Genomic DNA, 24,401 nt, shown 5'->3' with positions numbered 1-24,401 from the left:
AGGTCCTCTAAGCTTCTAAAACCTAAGGGTTTTAATTTCTCTTTTTGGTCTCTGGTTTTTGTTTTTTCTTTCAACAGAACTTGAATGCAGTCAAGAGCCCTATTTTCACTCCCTCCAGTGGTCGCCATGAGCATGGACTCCTAAACCTTTTTCACGCCATGGAGGGCATCAGCCACCTGCATCTTCTAGTGGTCAAAGAGTATGAGATGCCCCTGTATCGCAAGTACTGGCCCAACCACATCATGCTGGTTCTTCCCGGCATGTTCAATAATGCAGGCGTGGGTGAGTCCCCTCCGCCCCTGCCCCTGTCCCCAGGGTAGGGAGAAGGGCTGAAAGAAAAACCAAGATTCACTCCCTGGACATGAAACTTTCCAAGGTTTCCCTGCCTCTGGGAAGTGCCCTGCTCTCCTCACCAAAGGACTTTTGACTCCTCTTTAAACATTTATTTTTCCTTTATCTGCAGTTTTGCAGAACTTTTAACTACTAGTAACTAAAGAAGGCACTGGTATACTGAGACCCTGGGAAGTGTAGGTTCCTGGGCTGGGCGCGCCAGCAGCAGCAATGTAACAATGCAAAGAATGGTCTGAGGAGGTGCAGAGGTAATAATTGGCTCCAGGCTAGAGTCAGCTGACTGGGTCTCTGAGATATCACTAATCACTTTAAAGGCATGTGACAAGTTCTAGGAGTTTCTACACAATGGGGAATTGGAAGCATCATTACTGCCTGTGACAGTCATCTTAAAAGTGCCTGGGAAAAGTCCCTCCTGCTTTTGCCCACAGGGTTTAAGAGCAATGGGCTGATTCCTCCAAGGGGAGCACACACAGTTGTCGAGTGTGTGACAGAGCTGTGTGAGGCCCTGAGGAGGTTCACAACTGCTTCGTCCACCTCACTCAGGCAGGAAAGCTCAAACTGATCCATGGTTTAGAGCAGTACTGTCCAGTCACTTCTCATATGGTAGTTCTCAACCATTTTCCCCACCCACTTTTGTGGGTGTCTGACTCACTACAGTGTCAGAAAGGGAGGATCGAGAGATGCTAATTGACACTTGTGACTGTTGGAGGGAAGTAAGAAGACTAGCCTCCAGCTGGAGGGAACAGCAGATACGACCTGGGAAGTCTCCCCAAATCCCCAAGGTCCTCCTCTCCAGGTCCTCTCACTTGCCATTCTTTTCCCACTTCACTTCCGTCCCCCCCGCCCTCTATCACCTCTCTTTTCCTTCTTAGGTCTCTCCATTGCTCGTTCTCCTTTCCACCCCTTTTCCTGTCCTTACACCTCAGCCTTAATATGGGATTAAAGTGTTTTTCAAAGCTAGTTTATTATTTTGATGCAATTGTATTTTCTATCACTTAATATCAAGTGACTTAAGACTTGAACATACTTCTGGTCCTTTATCCTCGCCCAAACTAACTAAAAAAATATGTTTTTTATGAATATGACCTTCAAATTACCCCCTGCTGTGCCTTACTGACGTTTAGGTGAAAGTTTCCTTATTCCAGATCAGCAGGAATTTGTTTAGTGCCAGTTTTGCCATTTTTGAAAATTTGGGGAGAGAGAAACCAACATATTCAAATGAAATAAATTCAAATTACTTTTAAAATATCTTAAATATCTTACTTGCGCTAAGAATCACATAGCTTAAAATTTACCATCTCAGTCATTTTTAAGTGTACAGATTGTTAGGGTCGTTGGTGGTGGGGGCTATGAAAGAATTCACAAAAAGAAGAAAGTATAGAGAGTAAAGATTTTATTCAGTCTCCAAGAAAGGAGAGGGGCATGGTGTGGAGAGAGACACCAGCACTGAGGAGTGGGGGCTGTGAGATTTTTTTGGATTATAATTGGATTTAAAAAGGGTGGGGGTTGCTATTGTATGGCCTCAGGGCTTTTCAGGCAGAACCGGAGGCTCCAGTTTGTTTCAATGTTATCTTCTGCCTGTGGCTGCAGGGAGTGGTTAGTTCTGTTCTTGCTTCCAGTAGTTTCCAGTCCTGGGGACAGAGGCTCAGAAGAGGAAAATGGCAGTCATGCTTAACAAGGTCACAGGCCTGCTGAGCAAATGGTGCCACAATAGCAAATGGGACTGACTTTGTCCTTTCATTCCCTCCTCTGGTTTTGAAATGGATTTCTTCCTCATAACCTGGCCCAGACCTAGTTTTGGGGAGTAGGGACAAAGTTCTCTTCTCTGTAACTACTGCAGGCGGGCTAAGGCTGTAGAGCTGTCCCCTGCCTGTGGGTCCAGACATGGGTCCTTAAGGAGAAGAGGGTGAAATTGGACAGCCCAAAAAGTGAGAGCTGTGGCTAGGGGCCATTTGTGGAGAGAATCTTCCAGAGCTTGGAGGCTCTGTTGAATGAAGGATATGAGATATTTGAGGAGACATGGCCTAAAAACGAAAATAAAGAAAAAGGCTGCTATAGATCCCAGGAAGGAAATTAGCCAGGCAAACTTAAAACTGGTTTTAATATCAAATATTTTGTCTAGAATACAGGATCCTGCTTAAGTTATATAAGTACTTAATATTTTTAGTCTAATACAGTATTACTAATTATGCCATCAGAAGCAAAAAATATACCACATGTAATACACAGACAAATCCGTATCACATAAAGACCACATACAAAGACTGAACACATAAAGACCATACTTGGAATTTGAATTACTAATTTTTGTAGAGAAAGTATAAGATTTCTCTTCTTTTGACAACTTTCAAGACTGGAAAGGGGGATGGAAGGTCCTAAATACCAAGCCAGAAGACTTGTCGAGACTCTCAGTAAAAGCTTTAAGGACTAGTCTAGCAGCAGGGGAGAGCCTGGGTGTGGCTACTATGGCCCCTGAAAGGTCAGAAACCTGGTAACAGAAGATATATGCTCCAGATGGGGGATCAGGAATTGTAGTCCACACCAGCAGAGAGACAGAAAGAGACAGATGTGTTTACCTGTGCCTGAGGGTGACCTTACCAATGACAAGAGCTTCACCCAGATGCCCTGGGAACAGATTTAACCCACTCAGACAGGGGACTCAATAGAAAGCCAATTTGAGAGAGCCACACAGGCAGACAGAAAGCATGTTTGAGAGAGAAAGCCTGTTTGACCCGAGGATGTGGTTACCCTATGCCCTCAGGGTGGCCTCACCAATGATCCGAGCACCAAAGGGGAAGTATAGGGGTGATCGGTTCCTGACTCACTGGACCTCATGTCCCAGGTGTCACCTGGGGTCGGTCGGTCGTGTAGGGTGACTCCGTGTCCAGAGGGCAGCATTACCTTCTATCTCGCATTGACAAAACGCATTTTGATGAAGGATTTATTCCACAGCTGGTAGGTAGGTTTCCCCACACCGACAAGGACAAGAGAAAGTGTAATGAAAACAACTCCAGGTACTGCTAGGGTCATCACAGGATATCAGAGAGTGAAGGAAGGGGTACCGGAGCCTAAGGTTTCTTTCTTCACAAATTTAAAACTTTCACACATTTCACAAACCTTTCTGCAACTTTCACAAGCTTTGTTATCCCTTTAGAAATATCCATCTTTAGAATAACTTACTTTCAATTCATGTCCTTTAAAATTGCATTTCCATGCCTTATGTCTTCTATTACTAAAACCATACAATTTCTTTCCAGCTTAATTTGAACTTAACTTTTTAGAAACCTTAATTTCCCATAATAATTAAAAGATAAGCGACCGGAAGCCCCTAGATTGATTTATGAACACATGACTGCCAGAAACAGGTTCCTTTAGCAGCAAACACTCTCACTCTCAAGAAGCACACCTCCGATAAAGCACGGGACATTCATCCACAGCCCCAAATCCACTCTGCAGCCTCTTTGTAACAAAAAGCCAAAAGTGGGTCTAGCAATCTATGTTTCGGCATTCCATATTATTTCAAAATACCTAGACATTCATTAACTTTTATCAGAATTTGCTAATTTACAAATGAATAGCTGTTCAGATATAGCTAACATTTTCCCCCTTTTGATAAGAATTATCTCCCCAAAATTTGTATTTTAAAAGATGGCCTAGACAAGAGTTCTTGAAGACCATGTGTTTGCATTTCAAAAAGGTAGGAAAAAGCAAGCTTCTCCCAAAAGGACTTGGGTTTCATCAGGCAAAGGGGCAGGAAAGCAGCTTAAGTTTAAAATGCCACTTTTTTCTCTGTATTGAGAGGAAGGTCCAATTTTTTCCCAGGATTTAGCAGCTCCCTGGTCTCCAGAGGAGGAGAGTACAAAGTGTTTTACAAGGGAGGGGACTGAGATTTTCTCCCTCTTTGTACCCTTTTTGTTACTTGATGTGGGCACAGTGGAGCCAAGCCTAATTCCAAACCGGAGTTGAATGCGGGTCTGGGGTTAGGCGGGTAAGGAATAGCGTCACCCCTGCTGAGTAATATTGATTAGAAGAGCATGACCTTAAGGGATGAGTGCTGCTCAGCTGGAAACTAATATGGGGGTGGGGTGGTAGAGTGAGGCAAATTTGAATGAAAAGGCAGTTAGGAGAAAGAGGCCTGGAATCCCAGCAGAAGGTTCAAGTCTTGTCTCCTCTCGGTAACTAAACCTGAGGAGGGGATCGAGATGGCGACAGTATGATGTATAGTTAAGCCAGACTTCTTGGCCACCCAGTGTGGATTGAGGCCAGGCTGTGATGCAATAGAAAATCAAGCACTTGGGCTTGAGATCAGTAAGTCCCAGAGCCTTCAAGTTCTTAAATAGACAACCCAATGGGGAGCCCTTGGGTGGGGTCGATTGAGTATTGCCCATGGTGAGAACTACGAAAAAGAAAAGGGAAGGATATCTCAGGGACGACAACAATGCGGGGCGCAGGGAAGGTTTGAAGAGGGCGTCCCCAACTCAAACGACCTAGGGGTGGGCAGCCCGAGCCAAGCGTCCTCCAGCCTGAGGGCAGGCGGAACACGAGGTTCTTCCTCAGAGCCAGGCATCCCTGGGCCCCCCCTGGGCCCCCCGAAAGCAGACTGAACCAGCAGGGCGTCGGTTAGAGGCGCCCCTCCCAGCTGAACCCTGCGAACGTGATAGACCCAGTACCGGGGTTTACAACGATGAGACGTGGGGATAAGCTATCACTTTCTACAGGAAGTTCTCATCCCGCGACTCAGAGACTTACCGATCGCCGGCCGTGAGGATGGGTGAGCAGGAGGCTGTCCGCGGCAGAGTCCGGAGAGACGGAGAAGGTTTAGAATCCTCTCTCCGAGCCTCACAGAGGGTTAGAGGGTTAGACCGGGTTGAGCTTCCACTGCCCACTGCTCCCATAGGCGCAAGTCTCAGGAGGACAGAGGAGAGGGAGAAATACAGAATGTCCATCTACGGGCCACCAGAATGTTAGGGTGGTCAGTGATGCGGTCTGTGAATGAGTCACAAAGAGAAGAAAGTGTAGAGAGTAAAGTTTTTATTCAGTCTCGAAGAAAGGAGAGGGGCAAGGTGTGGAGAGAGACACCGTCATTGAGGGGTTGGAGCTTCGAGCTTTCATTGGATATAATTGGATTTAAAAAGGGTGGAGGGTGCTGTTTGTGGCCGCTGGCTGTTGGGGCCTTGTAACAGGAGGTTGCCCGTCGTTCCAACGTTATCTTCTGCCTGTGGCTGTAGGGAGTGGTTAGTTCTGTTTCCAGTAATTTCCAGGCCTGGGGACAGAAGCTCAGAAGAGGAAAATGGCAGTCATGTTTAACAAGGAGGTCACAGGCCTGCCCGCAAATGGTGCCACAATAGCAAATGGGGCTGGCTTTGTCCTTTCACAGATCAGCTGTGTCTGATAGACTCACATTGTTGTTCAACCAATCTCCAGAACTCTGTCTTCATCTCGCAAAAGTTAATCTCAGTACCACTAATTCCTTTTGAAGGCTGAATAATATTCTATGGTATAGCTACACATTTTCTTGACCCATTCATCCATCCATGGACATTTGGGTTGCTCCTCACCTTTTGCCTATTGTATGAGGCTATGAACTAGGGTGTACAAATACCTTTTCAAGACTGTTTTCAGTTCTTTTGGATATACCCAGAAGTGGAATTGCTGAATCATGTAAAAATTCCATCTTTAATTTTTTAAGGAATTAGTATACTGTTTTCCATAAAGGCTGTATAATTTTATATTCCTACCAATAGTGCAAATGGTTCCAGGTTTTTCATATCCTCACCAACACGTTTTTTTTTATAATAGCCATTCTAATGGGTGTCGAGTGTATCTTACTAGGATACGATTTGCATTTCCCTAAGGATTAGTGATGTCATGTATCTTTTCATGTGTGTTTTGGCCTTTTGCATATTTTCTTTGGAGAATCTATTCAAGTGTTTTGCGTACTTTTTAATCAGTTTTTTTTTTTATTGTTGGCATGTTCTTTATATATTCTAAATATTAACCCCTCATCAGATACATGGTTTATAAATATTTTCTCCCAATTTGTAGGTTCCTTTTCACAGTTGTGTCCTTTGCACTAAAGTTTCGAATTTTTACTTCATCTGGCTTTCTATTTTTTCTTCTGTTGCCTGTGCTTTTGATGTCACAGCCAAGAAATCATTGCCAAATCCAATGTCACACATTTTTCCTCTGTTTTCTTCTATGAGTTTTATAGATTTGGCTCTTGCAGTTAGATTTTTGATCCATTTTTAAAAATATTTTATTTATTCATTTTCAGGGAGAAGGGAAGGGAGGGAGAAAGAAAGAGAGAGCAACATCATTGAGCTACACCAGCCAGGGCCACTATTTTTAATATAGTGTGAGGAAAAGTCCAGCTTCATTCTTCTACATGTGGATATCCAGCTTTCCCAACATTTGTTGAAGAGATTGTTCTTTTTCCACTGATTCTTTTGTCAAAAATCATTTGACCATATATGCAAGAGTATAGTGCTGCCCTGGCTGGCATAGCTCAGTGGATTGAGCGTGGGCTGGGAACCAAAGTGTCCCAGGTTCGATTCCCAACCAGGGTACATGCCTGGGTTGCAGGCCATGACCCCCAGCAACCGCACATTGATGTTTCTCTCTCTATCTCCCTCCCTTCCCTCTCTAAAAATAAATAAATAAAATCTTTAAAAAAAAGTTAAAAAGAAGTATAGTGCTGGGCTCAGCAGTTTTATTCCATTTGTTTATTTATATGTCTCTCTTTATGCCACTATCACAGTGCTTTGATTACCATGATTTTGTAATACATTTGAAATCAGCAAGAGACCTCCAACTTTGTTCTTTTTCAAGATTGTTTTGGCTATTCAGGGTCCCTTGAGATTCCATATAAAGATGAGCATTCCTATTTCTGAAAAAACAATTGAGATTTTGATAGGGATTTTATTAAACCTGTAGGTTGCTTAGGGTAATATTGACATCTTAACAATATTATGTCTTCCTCCCTAGCTGGTGTAGCCTGGTGGATTGAGCACGGGCCTGCAAACCAAAGGGATTCCCAGTCAGGGCACATGCCTGGGTTGCGGGCCAGGTCCCCAGTAGCAGGGGGCATGTGAGTGGCAACCACACATTGATGTTTCTCTCCCTCTTTCTCCCTCCCTAAAAATAAATAAATCTTAAAAAAAAAAACCCACAATATTACATCTTCCAACCCATGAATATAAGGTGCCTTTCCAGCTATTTCCATCTTCATTACTGTATTTTTTGGACCATAAGCCACCCTTAGGTTTTAAAGGAGGAAGATAGGGAAAAAATTTGAAGCAAAAAACATGGTAAAATGTTTAATAACATAAATAACATAATATGTCACCAACAGAACTCAACAGCAGCATTAACAACCATTATTTCTCCCAAATTGGTGGGGGATGGGGCATGTTATAGTCCAAAAAATACGGTAATTTCTTTCTGCAGTGTTAATAGTTAAACATTTATTTTAATAAACTTTTTCTTTTTGATCTGTTGTAAATGGAATTTTTTTAATTTCTCTTTTAGATTGTTATAGAAACACAACTGACTTTGGAGTGTTTTTGTATCTGCTGACTCACTAATTCTAACAGCTTTGTGTATGTGGTGTCTTTAGGGTTTTCTACATATAATAAGATCATGTTGCCTGCAGAGATACTTTTACTTCTTCCTTTCTAACCTGGATACCTTTTATTTCTTTTTGCCTAATTGCTCTATGATTTCCAGGACCATGTTAAATGGAAGTGACAACAGTGGGCATCCTTGTCTTATTAAAAAAAAATTTATTTATTTTTAGAGAGAGGGAGAGAAGTGGTTGCTTTTTGCATGCCCCCACACTGGGGACCTGGCCTGCAACCCAGGCATGTGCCCTGACTGGGAATTGAACATGCAACCCTTTGGTTCACAGACCAGCATGCAATCCACTGAACCACGCCAGTCAGGGCTCCTTGTCTTATTCTTGATCTTAGAGGAAAAGCTTTCAGTCTTTCACCACTGAATATGTTACCTATGAGCTTTTAATATATAATCCGTGCTGTATGTTGAGAATGCAAACTATTACACTTATGGTCTCAGAAGGTAGATTTTCCTAAATCCCATTACCCTTGATCTATTCAAACTGTTTTCATGGTTCCTCCATAGGCTTAATAGTTTTATTAGCCTCTTTATTTCATTATCTACATTTTGTTTTCATTTTAGTGTGGCCCACCCATAAAATTGGGCTAATACCTTGTGATAATCATCTTAATTACTAACATTCATTGAGTACTTAGCACATGGGAGACACTGTCCTATACTGTACCATTTGATGAAGTAGATGTTATCATTTCCATCTTACAGGTGAAGGAGCCAAGGCACAGGTGTCACAGCCAGAAAGTGCTGGAGCAGGGGGGCGGGTGGGGGCAGACCTAGGGAAAGGATGCCAGTGTCCAGAATCATTTTCAGAAAAGATGCTGCTACCAATTTCCTAAAAGGGACACCTTAGTGGAAGTGGCATACCCACTTATTGCAGCCCTGGCTCCTCTTCCCTAGTGAGAGGCTACTTCTGAGACTGAGAGAACTTCTTATTATGGCCTTAAGGAACTAACCAGTAGTAAGAGTTTCCTGCATCTGGCATCATTTGTCCTATCAAGGAAACTGGATTCTTGCAGTATTCCTCAAAGTGTAGTTCATGAATCATCTGTATTCTCAAAGACATCTCTGGTTTCTGCCCCCTCATCAGACCTACTCAAGTGCATCTCTGGAGAAAGACTTCCTCCTGAGACTTACCTACACTAAAGTTTGCCCAGAACATTTAGTTGACACCGGTCGCCATGTGAACAGGCATGCAGGGAGAGAGGGTGGAGCTGTCTGTAGGGCTGCAGCAAGCCTGAGTGAAGGATGTGCAGCTGTGGTTGTGTCGCCTTCCAGGTGCTGCCAGGTTTCTCATTAAGGAGCTGTCATATCACAACCTGGAACTGGAGAGGAACCGCCTCGAAGAACTGGGAATTAAACGCCAGTGTGTCTGGCCTTTCATTGTTGTGATGGATGACTCATGTGTCCTGTGGAACATTCACAGCATTCAGGAGCAGAGCAGGTAGTGGTACTTCCCAAGCAGTTCTAATGGAGGATGGCACATGCTGTTGAGATGATACTTTCCTGGGCTGCATTTGTGCATGGAAATAAATGAGACCTGTAGCTTTCCAGAGCAGAAAGATCTTCCATGAGACCATCACTAGGACTTTTTTTTTTAATTTAGACATTCGTATGCTATTAAATTCCTGGACCATTTCTGGATCATAGTTTTGTTTAGCTATAAAAGTCTGTTTAGCCCAGCTCTGCTATGTTACCTGGATGCAAAGGAAAAGTGATTTCATCTGTCTCAATTGCATCACCTGTAAAATTATGGCTGGGCCAAAATCAGTGGTTTTGCTCCCAGGGCAGTGGTGAGGGGTCAATGAGAGCCAGGGAATACTGAAACTGGAAAAGTCCAACACTAGAAATGGCCCCAAGATGTCAGTAACGCCCTCATTGAAACATTGAGCCAGATCTCCAGGCCCTTCCAACTCAAACATTGTGATTTTGTGTCCTTGTTTCCACTGTGGATTTAAAGCTAGCTAAGTTCTAATACATTTCTTTATTATACCATAATTACCAGAACTGGGAAGTACACTTGCTTCTAACCTTTGACTGCCTCTCTGGGAACTCCCTGCTCATTATTCACTTTGAAACAAGGGTTGGATTTCTTTCCTAGCCTTAAAGTGGTAAGTCCCAGCCCCAGAAGGCAGCTTCCTCAAGTTAGCAGTGTGGGCAGCATGAAAACTGGGCCTGACACACTCCTCCATTCCAGGCTAATAGGAAGTAAATAAGCTAATTATATCTTACAGATATTAGTATAGTAGTATTGGCCCTTCATAAATGACCTATCTTCAGTAATATTTATTGATATCTTCGATAAACTAACTTTATACATTTCATAGCCAGCTCATAGAAGCAGGAGTTTCTGGTAAGAATGTGTCCTTGAAGAGTGTCTTACAGCACATTGAAGCGACGCCAAAAATCATCCACTATGCAATCCTGGGTATACAGAAATGGAGCAGCAAGCTGACTTCACAGAGTCTGAAGGCCCCATTCTCTAGGTGCCATGTGCATGACTTCATTCTCCTCAACATAGACTTGACACAGAATGTGCAGTATGACTTCAACAGGTAAGTCAAGCCTCCTGGGGGCAAGTAATCCTAGTGATTGTTTCTGCCCAGCTCTATCCTCTGTAATGTCTTTTATTCCTGTTTCTGTCTTTATTTTTTTAAAGATTTTATTTGTTTGCTTTTAGAGAGGGGAAGGGAGGGGGAAACGGGGGAGACAAACATCAATGTGCCTCTCAAGCACCCCCTACTGGGGACCTGGCCCACAACCCAGGCATATGCCCTGACTGGGGATCGAACCAGCAACCCTTTGGTTCACAGGCCAGCACTCGATCCACTGAGCCACACTAGCCATGGCCTGTTTCTGTCTTTAATTGAAAACTGAGAACCTCTATATGGACAAGGAGAAAGTGGGGGAATCAGAAGACCCAAAGTGTCCCTTCATCATCCTTCAAACAAACCTTTAAAAGGTGTTACAGTATAAAGTGCTTAAAAACATATTTTAACAATCTCATTATTCAACAAAAAATAAAACAGGGACAAAAATTGTTGAGTCAACACCCATATGGGTGCTGGACCCATATGGGAGTATGTGGACCCATAAACTCACTGAAGGTTAATTCTTCATTCATCCTAAAACTCCAAAGGTATTCACTTTCCCAAATGTTAGTAAGACATTACTAGTAAGACTAACAGTAAGGATCTGAGGTCTGGATTCTCTAAAGCAGGGGTATCAAAGTCATTTTCACTGGGGGCCACATCAACCTTGAGGTTGCCTTCCAAAGGCCAAATGTAATTTCAGGACTGTATAAGTGTAAACTACTCCTTAACTAGGGGCAAGGAGCTCGGCACTGCTGCTGGGTAGGAACAAGGTGCCGGGCCGAATAAAACAAGATGAAGGGCTGGATTTGGCCCCAGGACCTTGTGTTTGCCACCTGTGCTCTAAAGAAAAGCCAGTAGATGGGAATGAACAGGCTAATCTTGGCCTTTCCTCCTGAATAAATTGTGTCCATTCCAGGAACCATAAAGTCCCTCCTATGTCAATCCCCAACCTTGTAGCTACTAGAATACAAGGTTGTATTCTGTAACTATTTCATTTGTTTTAAATATGACAGATGCCTCATCCCTTTTGCAACCAAGGTTTAAAAACTGGGAGCACCTAAGCACTCCTGTCTTGCAAGAACATACAGAATGGGCAGTCCAATTCAGTTCAGGAATGCCTATGGCCCTGTGCACAGCCCTGTGGGAAGTCTGGGACCAAAGTCACCTCACTCCTCCTTCATTTAATGGCTGTAATACCCAAATCAGGGGGCTCACAAGGGCCAGTGTTAAAAGGACCAGCTCCATGACAAGGCAAGGTTAATTCTGTTTGGCTGTCTCCTAACATCCTCCACACATTTATTTCTCTGTGGGTAATTATCATGGTTGAGATGTTACAGGTCGAGATGTGATTATGATTTAGGTATTTCTGTGAAGACGTTGACTTTAACCTGAGAACAAACAGCAGTGGCCTGCTCATCTGCCGCTTTAATAACTTCAGTCTCATGAAGAAACACGTTCAGGTTGGAGGGCAAAGGGACTTTATCATTAAACCAAAGATCATGGTAAGTTTGCAAGCTTGATTCTACTGTTGAAATTAAGACAATAATTTCTAATTAATATCTTTGTTATATACTGGCATTAAGCACTTGCTGCTTGATTAGAAAGTGGGGCAACACAGAGGAGTTGGTCCTTCTTGCCAAATTTGCAGTCTCATTTCCCTCACTAAGGACACATGTACAGCAAGACATAAAATTTAAAATTCAGCAAAATTACCTCTCTTTAGATTTAAGGTTTAACAATTCCATCAAAGGCTCAGTTTCAAACTTAACATTCCATATTCTTAAACTGGCAAAGTTAACATTTTTTATATTCTTTATATAATACACAAGAAATGTAAATCAAGATGCTTATCAAAATGTAACAGTTCAGAGACTGCCGGTCAAGATGGTGGCATAGGTAAATGCAATACTCGAAGCCTCCCACAACCACAAAAAATTACAGCTGAACTACAGAACCATCATTCAGAACCACCTGAAATCTAGCTGAATGGAAGTCCTGCAACTAATGATTTAAAGAAGCAGCCACATTAAGACTGGCAGGAGAGGTGGAGACGCAGAACGGGCGGGTCCCACATCCAGGTGTGGTAAATAAAAACTGAGAGGGATATCTCGGCTGTGGAGGGCCCCCCCTAAGGAGTGAGGGGTCCCAGCCCAGCACCAGGGCCCCCAACCCAGGGTTCCAGTGCCAGGAAGAGAAGTCCTCATAACTTTTGGCTGCAAAAAACAGGAGGGATTATGGCTGAGGGAGACAAAGGGCTTCTGGAGTCCCAGGCAGTTCCTCTTAAAAGCCCACACATGGATTACGCTGACTTACTCCCTCTGAGCTCCAGCACTGGGGCAGCAGCTTGAAATAAACCAGGGACAGAGAGGGAGGAATTGAATTGTCTGGCATCAGGGTGAGAGCTGGGGGAACAACTTTCTGACAGACAAAAGTGCTGACAGAGGACACTGTTCCTTTTCTGAGACCTCCCCCTCCCCATAGCTGAATCTTTCCATCAACCTGGCCCACACTGTTTGCCCCACCCTGGTGATTCCCTCAGACCTTGCCCCACTCAACTTATAGCCACCCCCCTCCAAGCTGTTTCTAGTGGCTTTTCCATAGTGTGGCCTGTCTCAGATCATGCTTCAGACTTTCCTAAAAATCTCTCAAAACAGGAGCATTTGGCTTCAGTGTGCCTCAGACCTGTTGCTAACTGGCCCTAGCAGCAGCTGAACTTGATTCACAGCTTGGCCTGTCCTGTGCACCTCCAAGCTCAGCACAAGTAGCAGCCATCTCCAGATTGCTTTGTAGCTCATGCCAGGTAGCCCCAGGCAGAACACAGATGGTTGCTAACTTTGGCCTATACCTCCTGGGAGGTCTCAGAGCTAGTGCACCCGGTGGACAGGTTCAGACTACATCAAAGCGCCACCCAACCATCTCTACAAATGATATATCCAAGGCGCCAACTCAGTGGGTACCACAGTCCTGCTGTAGTAAGTTCTGTTCTTCACGGTGGGCTCCTAACACAACTGCTTCTCCATGGTGGTCAGTGGTCACAACCAGTCCTTGGCAGCTGATCAGCCTGTGGGTAAATCCATCCCATTGACATGCCAACAGCAATCAAGGCTCAACTACAAGAGGATGCACACAGTCCACACCCACACCAGGTCATACCTGGAGTACCCAGCTTGGGTTATCAGGGAGGCTATACCACTGGACCCTACAGGACACCTACTACATTAGACCACTTTACCAAACCTGGGAGATGTGGCAGCTATACCTAAATACATAGAAAAAACACAGAGAGGCTGCCAAAATGAGAAGAAATGTGTTCCAAGTGAAAGAACAGAACTCCAGAAAAAGAACTAAACAAAATGAAGACAATCTACCAGACGCAGAGTTCAAAACACTGGGTATAAGGTTGCTTGATGAACTTAGGGGAATGGTAGATGAAATTAGAACTTAAAGAGATAGGAAACACAGAAATATACCTGGAAAACATAAAAAGAAACCAGTCAGCAACTCAGGGGTCTGAAACTCATTTTCACCAGGGGCCACATCAGCCTCACAGTTGCCTTCAAAAGGCCAAATGTAATTTTAGTACTGTAGAAATGTAACTACTCCTTAACTAGGGGCAAGGAGCTCAGCGCTACCACCAGGTAGAAACAAGGTGCCGGGCAGGATAAAGCAAGGTAGAGGGCTGGATTCGGCCTGAGGGCCTTGTGTTTGCCACCTGTGCACTAACTGAAATGAAGAACCCATTACAGGAACTCAGCAGTGGAGTAGATGAAACAGAGCATCAAGTCAGGGTTTTGGAGGATCAGAAAGCTGAGAACACCCAATCAGAGCAGCTAAAAGAAACAAAGAATCCAAAAAAATGGAGATAGTGTAAGGAGCCTCTGGGACAACCTCAAGTGTACCAACATTCGCATCATGGAGTTTCCGGAAGGAGGAGAGAGCAAAAAATTGAAAATGTATTTGAAAAAGTATCAAAAAACTTCCCTAACCTAGTGAAGGAAATAGACCTACAAGTCCCAGTCAAGATTAACCCAAAGAGGCCCACACCAAGCCTTATAAATTAAAATGCCAAAGGTTAAAGACAGAGAATTTTAAAAGCAGCAAGAGAAAAGAAGTTTTCTTACCTATAGGGAACTCCCATAAGACTATCAGCTCAACTTCCCAACAGATTCCTTGCAGGCCAAAAGGGAGTCGCAAGAAGTATTCAAAGTGATGAAAATCAAGGATTTACAACAAGATTACTCTACCCAGAAAATCTATCATTTAGAATGGAAGGACAGATAAAGAGCTTCCCAGACAAGAAAAAGCTAAAGGAATTCATCATCACTAAACCAGTTTACATGAAATGTTAAAGGGTTTTCTTTAAAAAGAAGGGAAAAAAGATAAAAGTATGAGTAAAATGGCAATAAATACGTATCTATCAATAATTGAGTCTAAAAACAAAACAATATAAACAAGCAAAACAAAAATAGACTCATAGATACAGAGAACATTTTGACAGTTGCCAGATGGGAGGAGGTTGGGAAGATGAGTGAAAAACGTGCAGGGATTAAGAAGTACAGAGTGTTATAGAACAGTCACGGGGATGTGAAGTACAGCATAGGGAATAGTGTCAGTAATATTCTAATAACTGTGCATGGTGTCATGGGTATGAGATTTATCAGGATGGTTACTTAGTAAGTTATATATCTATTCACTGGAGTGTACCCCTAAAACTAATAATTTTGTACATCGACTGTAATTGAAAATTTTCAAAAGGAAAAGTAACAGATCAAAACCTATTAAAGGTGTGAATTCCATGGGCTGACCCTTTTTTAAGAGATTTACTGGAATCTAATTTACAACATACTGACTCCCCAGGGGACCTTAAGCATTTTTGTTTGTTTTTTTTTTCTGGTTGTGTTGGGATTTATCCCATCCACACCCAGAGCACTATAAAAGGCATCCTATTGGTCCTCACAATGTACTTGCTAAATGCAGTAACTTTCAACAAAGCCTATTTTTCTACTGTGTAAGTTTCCAAGTTATACACTTGCTGTGTTTAAATTATGTTAGATGTGACAGTACTGTTCTGTACTAGATGAAAAAAAATTTTTCAGAAGCCAGTAATGGCAGGCTTACTTTGAGCCTAGCATTTGTCACTTGTGTACTGCTAGTATTTGGGGAGTTGTGGGATGCAGTGCGGTGTTTCATCCAGTGACAGACACATTTCCCATGACAACCTTGGCTCTGATTTCAGGTGTCAGAGAGCTTAGCACCCATCTTGCCCCTTCAGTATGTCTGTGCTCCTGACAGCGAACACACATTATTGGCAGCCCCTGCACAGTTTCTCCTGGAGAAGTTTCTTCAGCACGCCTCACACAAACTCTTCCCCAAAGCCATCCATAACTTCAAGAGTCCTGTGTTAGCTGTTGACTGCTACCTTAACATTGGACCAGAGGTAAAGACGGAGTGGGCTAAGTACTGTGCTTTACCTGCCTCCTTCCATTTCTTTCCCATTTTAACTCCCATTTGAAAGCTTAAGTGGAGACAAAGAGGAGCCTGTGATAGACTCATTTATGCAAAGGCTCAAACAAGATACAGTGGTAATCACTCCCTGTGCCTATTCCACCTCTCCACAATAAGCCAGTGAACGCTCAATGCTGTGTTCAGAGGTCAGCTCCACTGAGAAGCCTGTCTCATCTGGACAGAAACAGTTGCTTACTCCTCCCTATCATAACATCCGATGATATTTTAATCATGTGATGATGTTTCTCCCCAAGACTGAGTTCTTTTGAGGCCCACTACGCCTTAGCCAGTGTTTTAGGCATGTAAGAGGAGCTCAATGATTGCTGAGCAATTTAGGGTATCACAGGAGACCCTTATAGCTCTCATTTCCACTCCTGGACTTCCTTCTTTTCCATGATTCCCTTACTTTTTATTCTTTCTCCACACTTTCTGTGTCTCAAGTTGTTCATCTGTTTTAGTTTTTTAAAGAGTTGAAACTTGTGCCTTTAGGCTTCTGAGCACTAAGATCCTTCAAGACTTTAAGGACTCCTGTCCCTAAGCTTTCCCTTATGATTATTAGCATTGTTTATTAAATATTCTGGTTTTTTCTATTCAATACCATATCTTCCTTGTAAATAATTTGAAATAAAAGTATAAATTAAAAATGAATCACTTACAATAGGAAAAATAACATTTTGGCATACTACATTTCTGTCTCGGCTTTTTTTTTTTCTCTGAATGTCTTAACAGACAATCTCTTAAGACTGAAGTCCAATTGTATTCAATTTTGGAAACTTGATTTTTAAAATTTAACAGTATAAACATTTTACATTCTTACAGTCTACACTGTGGATTGTAGAATTTTAGAAGTAGAAGGAACCTAACATTATTGCATCAGATGTAACAATGCCTTTCATGGTGTGTCAGGTACACGTCTAGCCCAGGTTCCCAATTCCTCCATCCAGGGATCCAGGGTCCCAGGTGTTGGACGACAAAATCTCAGTGCCACCACCACTAACAGCATCTAACATCTACTGAATACTTACAAAGTGTTTATACTAATTAACTGACAAAATATCATCTCTACAGAGAAAGATGAGGTATGAAGAAATGAAGGAGGAAAACTGCTCACACAGCTAGCTACTAGAGGAACCAGTATTTGAACCCAAGCATTCTGACCCACATTTCAAGCCATTCATTCTGTCATTCTCAAGTTCTCCCAACTATCTCATTTACTTACCTAAATTCTTGTAAAATTTTTTTCTATACACAGAAGCCATATAGAGCTAAAACTTAAATTTATGGTTTGGAGCTTCTATCCAGTTGAAAATTTAAGTATATGTACATGAAAAGCTGATTTAAATTTTTTATTAATAAAGTAATCTAAACATTTAATCTTTCCTCGGTATGCTTTTTTTGTGGAAGGTTTTTTAAACTGTAAACACTCTTAGATGGAGGGGCTTGTTTCTTACTACTAATTCTTTCATAATCATCCTTTATTATGAGAAAAAAACAAGAGAAACTTTAAATAGGTTAAAACTCGGCATACTAAAGAGGTGCAAAGCATAAATAACCAACCCATTTAAGGTTCAATAAAAAATTTATCTCTTTTACCTAACCCTGAAATAAACAGCTAGAAAAGGAGATACTCATTCAGCTATGGTGCAGTCATTTTGCTTGCTTTTGAAATGCCTGATTGATTGATTTTTCCAGGTGGCCATATGCTACATCAGCTCCAGACCCCACTCCATCAATGTCAACTGTGAAGGGGTGTTTTTCAGTGGACTCCTCTTGTACCTCTGTGACTCTTTTGTTGGTGCTGATCTTCTTAAGAAATTTAAGTTTCTAAAAGGTATATCAACATTAGTACTTTGTGAATGCTGTTGGTTCCCACTGGAGAAAATACAGAGGTGAAATATATATCTTAAAAAGCACTTTAACAGTAATCTTTTGCTAGTAAATGGAGTGTCTTGGTTTTAACTGAGGAATTAAGTCACTGATAATACTAAGACTAAATGTGGAGCCCTGGCTGGCGTGGCTTAGTGGACTGAGCACTGGCCTGCAAACCAAAGGTCACTGGTTTGATTCCCAGTCAGGGCACAAGCCTGGGTTGTGGGCAGGTCCCCAGTTTGGGGGCCTGTGAGGGGCAAGCAATAGATGTTTCTCTTCCTCTCTCCCTTCCTTCGCCCCTCTAAAAATAAGTAAAATCTAAAAAAAAAAAAAAAGTCTGAATGTGGATGAATAGCCAGATTTATGACATTAAATGTTTTTGCCACTATTAACTTTAGGAAGAAATCAATGCGAGAGAAGTAATGCTTCTTATATAACCTAATTTTAATAAAAATCAGGTTGAGTTATGATAGATACATACTATATAGAGTTAGATTTGCTGAAGAACAAATTGTAGATTTAGGCTGACAAGCCTAAATAACCCTGAATAATCCTAACAAGATGAAAAAAGTAAAGTTCAGAATATATGTTACAATTTTTATGATTACAGGTGAAATTATGTATTTATACACACACACACACACACACATCAGCGGTGGCAGTGAGGAGTAGGGGACTGCCTTGCGATGGACATTTGGCAATATCTGCAGACATTTGAGGTTGTCATACTGCTGCTGGTGGCAATATAGCCGGTAGAAGCCAAGGATGCTGCTAAACATCCTACAAGAGCAGAGGAGCCCCCACAGCAGAGGATAATCCAGTCCAGTTGTACTGAGGTTGAGAGGAACACATGAGAAACGTAGCACTGGAGGCAAGGGAAGGTGTGATTGGGAGGTTTTTCACTTTACACTCTTTTAAACTTTTTAATCTGTAATACTACTTACTCAATATAAACAATAAAATTAAAATGAACTGATAGGTTACTTTCTTAATATGCTGGTTCTCAGATGTGTCAGTTTAAGGGATATAATCCTAGCTGGTAAAGTTCTTTATCATTTCAGTTCCTGAGCCTAAAATCCACTTCTGCTTTTTTTTCTGAAGGTGCTACCCTGTGTGTCATCTGCCAAGACAGAAGCTCCTTACGCCAAACAATTGTCCGCTTAGAACTAGAGGACGAGTGGCAGTTCCGCCTCCGGGATGAGTTTCAAACTGCTAACAGCAGTGACGACAAGCCCCTTTACTTTCTTACTGGACGTCATGTATGAGGTTTTGAAAAGACCAAAAATAGCAAAGGGATGCCTAAGTGGGATAGGACAGAAACAATTATTTGAGTTTTTTTTTTCCTTTAAAGTACAATCACTGTGGAGCAAAGTGCAACATATTTGTCTGTTCTCCAAAGAACGCCCCAAATCTGACCCAGGTTTTTGAGGGTATCACTCTTTCGGTTCCATTTAAGGACTATACATTCAGGTTAACTCCACCTTAGGCAGTTATAGTTAAGGCATGGTCTGCCCACAGAGCCTGAGGAGGATATACTTTGGAGAATGAACATGGAGTTTGCATTGTTTTTTTTCTACTACGCCACATTAGGGGGAAAACTGACTCATCATTAGCCAGCCAGCCTGAATGTGTTACATAAGACACCACTGGTGTGGAATTAATTGAAGATTAATGTTTGAGGCCTGAACCCTCAGTTTCTCTTCAGATCTGTACTTTGGTACAGTATTACTCAGGGGTCTGAAATGATAGAATGTAGAGATATTTGTATTTAAAAAAAAATAGCTTTGTCTTTCTCTGTGCAGTGTTAGTTTAAGATTAATAATCTTATGTATTGAAGCTTTTGGCAAAATTTCCACAGGAGTTAAAAGTTTACTATTCAAACTGAACAAACAAATCAGTAAATGCAGAGCAGGACTTGTGTGTACACAGCAGTTTCTCCTTGCTTAAATTCCTTTGCTTTTTCCATGCTTTAAAAATGTTTCCAGTCTCTAAGCACACCACGTCTACGAGTATATGGAACAGTGATTAATCCTTATACAAGGAGAACCTGACTGAGTAGTTGAGCCAGTGAAGAAGCTTTCAACAGTCACACCATACTCTATTTAGTCAGAATCAAGCAGTTGGCACCAGCAAAGCGAAATGTCAAGCTAAGGTTCTATGTGGAGTGGAACTAGTTTGTATCCTTTCAGGGACTCAAGCAAAGCTTCCTTTCAAGATACACCGAATGGATATTTTAGCGGCCTTACACTGACAACACAGAAATTGCTGAAATGGGAAATGAGCCATAGAAAAAGACAGAAACTGTTTTTACTTAATCCTAACCAGTGATTGTTTTGTAAGGAGTAAGGAAGATTCCATTAAAAAGTCTTTGACTCATTAAAATCAGCAAGGGGTGTTTGTTCAGTGTCAGTAGGAGGCATTAAGGTCTATAAATTTCTCACCCTATTTTTTTAATCAAAAACCGATTTTGGAAAATGTTCTAGAACTATTTGAAATATATTCTTAAATTACTCCAGTTCTCATCACACAATCTTTTGACTTTCTCATTGTCCCAAACGTACAACTTTAATCCCACTTAAAATGGCCATTTTTACTTGAAGCAGTATCTTATTTGTGGCCTGAAACTACTGGGGATGGGGGGAGGTGGTCTACCAAGCCTGCATTTACTTAGAGTAGTGTTAATTTAGGTTTTATTAGCTTGTGATAACAAGTTTACAGCTAGTGAAAAGATGGAATATACTAATCAGAAAATGATTGCAAATCTCTTGGTTTTAATATAGCTACTTATGATGTCTTTAAATATATTTTGAACAATTCTTATAAACCCCATTTTTAATTGTCCTTCAAAGAGGATCTGCCTTATATATGCTTTAAAAATATTCCTTAATTTTAGTACAGCAGAATTTTTGGCAGAGGTACGTTTTGAAGCAAGTTGATTTAGATATGAATGTATTTCAGTTGTTCCTGTTTGGTTGAAAGGGCCTAATAGAAATGATATGAAGAAACCTACTGTTTGTGCAATATTCCAATATTACTACATAGGGCAAATAAAATACTTGAAATAATTCTAAAACAGTTGTACCTGGGGCAGTTGGCCTTTCAGGGTTTCCTCTGGCTTTATGACTTCATAGTCTGAAGAATATTTTTTAAAGTAGTTACTTTAGATGCAGGTACTCCATATTATTATAGTTAGGGCTGCACTCTGAAAATCAAATAATTAAAATCTTTTAAATACGATTTAACCCTGTGGAAGAGAAATACCAGAATAAAGCCAAAAGATCATCACCTGAATGATAGACAATTTAAATTGACCTGCCTATTCTTTTCCATGCTTATCTTACTAAGGTTTGGATCTTTTAAAACCACCTTACAATTCTTTAGATGATGTTAGGTCCTTCTCCTTTAAGGATAAAATTGCACAAGCACAGGACACCATGATTTGTTAATATATACCTTGATGTATTCAGCTTTGAGCCTTGCCATTCCTTAGAACATTGTGGTATGTGTTCTCTAGGCCTCCATAATAATTAGCCTGTAGACCTGTTGAACTCTGCCATGTGTGACAGTTCACACAGGTTAATACTGAATGTAAACTAAAATTAGAACGATAATTGTTGTATTCAATTTTTTTGGCTGTAATTTATGCAATTGCTTTAAGTGATTCTTTAGAAAAGGAGGCACCCATGTTAATTTTATTACTGTAAAATTTCTTAACCAAAATTTGGTGAGTTTCACTAGTCAGTCTACCTCACATTTTGTTTGATTTTAAATTGTCTTAAGTTGTGTCTACAGTATGTCCTTGTCCTTCCATTTAATTTGGTGAATGTATTAAAATTGTCTCACACCCAAAATAAAAAAGTATGTCTTCTTTAAACTAATTTTCTGGTGTAATCACAAATGGAATGAGCTCCCTGAGTCTGACAATGCCCAAGAAATCCTGAAAGTCCACATATTACAGGGGGCTGGTAAGATTCTACTATCCTGGCACAACAGTCCATGGAAGTGCTAAATAAATATTTGTTGCATGAAAATCCATAGCTTATACAAAGACACACAAAGTATCTACACACCATAACCATTTGCAGAGTTCCACACAATTAGATATAAAAATGATTAAAAAGATGTTAGAAATATTCATTGTATACATATCCCCAAACTCTTATTTTATAGATGGCAACTATACTCACTTGGCTGTCCTTAAAAGCAGAACTTTGGGTGGCAAGAACTGTATAGTTATGACATAAGGTGTTAATCTCCAGTTTATTTCTAAACTCTACCTTTTTACCAATTTTTGAAAGTAACTTATTGCAGGAAAATGATTTTCAGTTCTAGTCTATAAAGAGTGATAAAATAATTAACTTTTGATATAGAACCATGAAAACACTCTCTAGGCCTCAGGCCCCTGAGTTACCGCTGGTGGAACCATAAATATTTGTAAGTATGATGATAAATCCACGAGCAAGTAGAAACTGCCAGTGTTCCACCACATATTCCAAAGCAGCTGCCTTGGAAAGACCAAAAGCTGTCAAACCTTCATATTTAGCTACCTAGACCTGGAACAACATCCAGGGAACAAACATTCCTCAGAACTCTCTTTTAGTCACAGAAACTGGCACTTAGGCTTCCTCTGGGTCTAAAAGAATATTGATCTAACACTAAACTCTGGTTTCATTGAAAAAACTATCACTACCCTGGCTGGTGTAGCTCAGCGGATCGAGTGCAGGTCTGCAAAAACCAAAGGGTTGCCAGTTCGATTCCCAGTCAGGGCACATGCCTGGGTTGTGGGCCAGGTCCCCAGTAGAAGGCACTCAAGAGGCAAACATACTTTTTTTTTTAACATTGTACACCCCCCCCAACTTTAATTTTTTTAGAGTACATTTATTAAAGCTGCAGACAGTGAAACAAGGAAGAGCTTAGGATAGAAGCCATAGGAGAGGTGGCTGGAGAGGTCAGCACACTGGAGAGATAAAAGGACCTTGGGGAGAGGTTCAAGGGGTTTCCCTGAAAAGAGCTGCCACTGCCTATTGCTCGGTTGCAAGTCTTGTCCCTTAGGGCTTAGAAGATGCATGCCTTGGGATGGTTCTGTGGAATGATGACTTCATGTCCAGAGGGCAGGTTTACCTTCCATCTCAACAATGACAAGGCACTTTTTGACCAAGAAATTTACTATACTGCTGACAGGTAGGTTTCCCCCATACCTGATGCAAAGTGAGGAGACAGTAGGGTGCAATGGGCCCTTGATTGTACCAAGCATGGGCAAGGTCTGCAAGGTGATCCAGGGTGGGTCTCCTTCGAATCCTGCCACAATACTCCACAATAAGACAATCCAAGAAAAGAAACCGAAAAAGGGTGATAAGGTGATCTGAGTCACTGCTCATGCTACTAATGATGTTGATCATGGAACGGCACCAGCTGTTACTGGCAGAGTGGATGGCTTGCACAGCACATTAGATACAACTGCAATAACTCCTCATAATGCAGCATGGAGACAGAGACTAGGTTGCCGGCTCAATCTTCAGTCAGGGCATGTACAGCAGGCACAAGTGATCCATGTTTCTCTCTCACATCAATGTGTCTGTCTGTCTCTCTCTCCCATACTTTCTCTCAGTTTATAGTTCCAGCTCCAGGTGCTTTCAGTTTCTCTCTCTTCCTCCTTTCCTTCCCCTCTCTCTCTAAAAATAAATAAAAATCTTTAAGAAAAAAGGAAAAAAAAAACATTACTAAAGATGATTCCAGGAAGAGCCTCTGGAGCCAAGGAAAAAGCCATTCACGCAATAAATTCCTTGTATTAACTGTTAAGTACTTAGCTAAGAAAACCATTTTCTTCATTGATTATGACAAAAGCTAGAATAAATTATATAAAACAAAAGCACCAATAAAAAGTTTTCTGGCCATTTCTTTGTTTTTTAAGCAGTCCAATGTTTTTTATTTTTATTGGAAAGTGGAGGGGCTGTTTTAGGACAGAATCTTCCTTTTATCAGCCAGAGGTTCAAGAGCCATGAGAACATAAATTGCACTATGTAGTCGCTAACCCAGAAATAAAGTCAGCAATCTGAACCCCTGATGAATTATGGTTAGGCAGAAATATGGTTGTGTTCCTATCCAAATGCCTTATCTGGGAAGCCATGCAAGGTCAGCAAGAATAATTAAAATATAACTAACTGCATGTCTATTGTATTTACTATACTTACCACAGTCATGCTTTTAGTAGATACAACTGTGACAGTGTTGACCATTCTTTGATTCTTGAAAGTAATAAAAGTGATTTCTAGTTAATACAAAATAAAATTATTGCATGTTCATGCAGAAAAGAGCATACCCCATACAAAATCTCATGGTTCCTCTGTCTATACTTGTGATTCTTATGTCAATATATCGTATTTTGCCATGTATCATGTGCACCCATGATCTAGCACTGCCCATGTACAATGGGCATCCTTATTTTTCCCTCAA

At 41.3% G+C, this 24,401-nt stretch overlaps 1 protein-coding gene across 3 annotated transcripts in view; it reads left to right on the top strand.

The window, feature by feature from the left end:
* GREB1L (GREB1 like retinoic acid receptor coactivator) overlaps positions 1-21,826 on the top strand; it is a 167,471-nt gene extending 145,645 nt beyond the window's left edge. For all 3 annotated transcript variants that reach the window (XM_028524032.2, XM_036009230.1, XM_036009231.1), the window contains 7 exons: positions 78-282; positions 9,259-9,424; positions 10,308-10,535; positions 11,935-12,076; positions 15,811-16,011; positions 17,772-17,910; positions 19,050-21,826. In XM_028524032.2, the coding sequence (XP_028379833.1) occupies positions 78-282; positions 9,259-9,424; positions 10,308-10,535; positions 11,935-12,076; positions 15,811-16,011; positions 17,772-17,910; positions 19,050-19,213 (1,245 nt within the window). In that variant the 3' untranslated portion in view covers positions 19,214-21,826. The remainder of the gene's footprint in view (positions 1-77; positions 283-9,258; positions 9,425-10,307; positions 10,536-11,934; positions 12,077-15,810; positions 16,012-17,771; positions 17,911-19,049) is intronic.
* The last annotated feature ends 2,575 nt before the right edge of the window (positions 21,827-24,401 follow it).

Source organism: Phyllostomus discolor, chromosome 9 (assembly GCF_004126475.2).
Source record: "Phyllostomus discolor isolate MPI-MPIP mPhyDis1 chromosome 9, mPhyDis1.pri.v3, whole genome shotgun sequence".
Taxonomy (NCBI): Eukaryota; Metazoa; Chordata; class Mammalia; order Chiroptera; family Phyllostomidae; genus Phyllostomus; species Phyllostomus discolor.
Note: the sequence above shows the minus strand (reverse complement) of the source record. Positions and strands in the feature narration are given on the sequence as shown.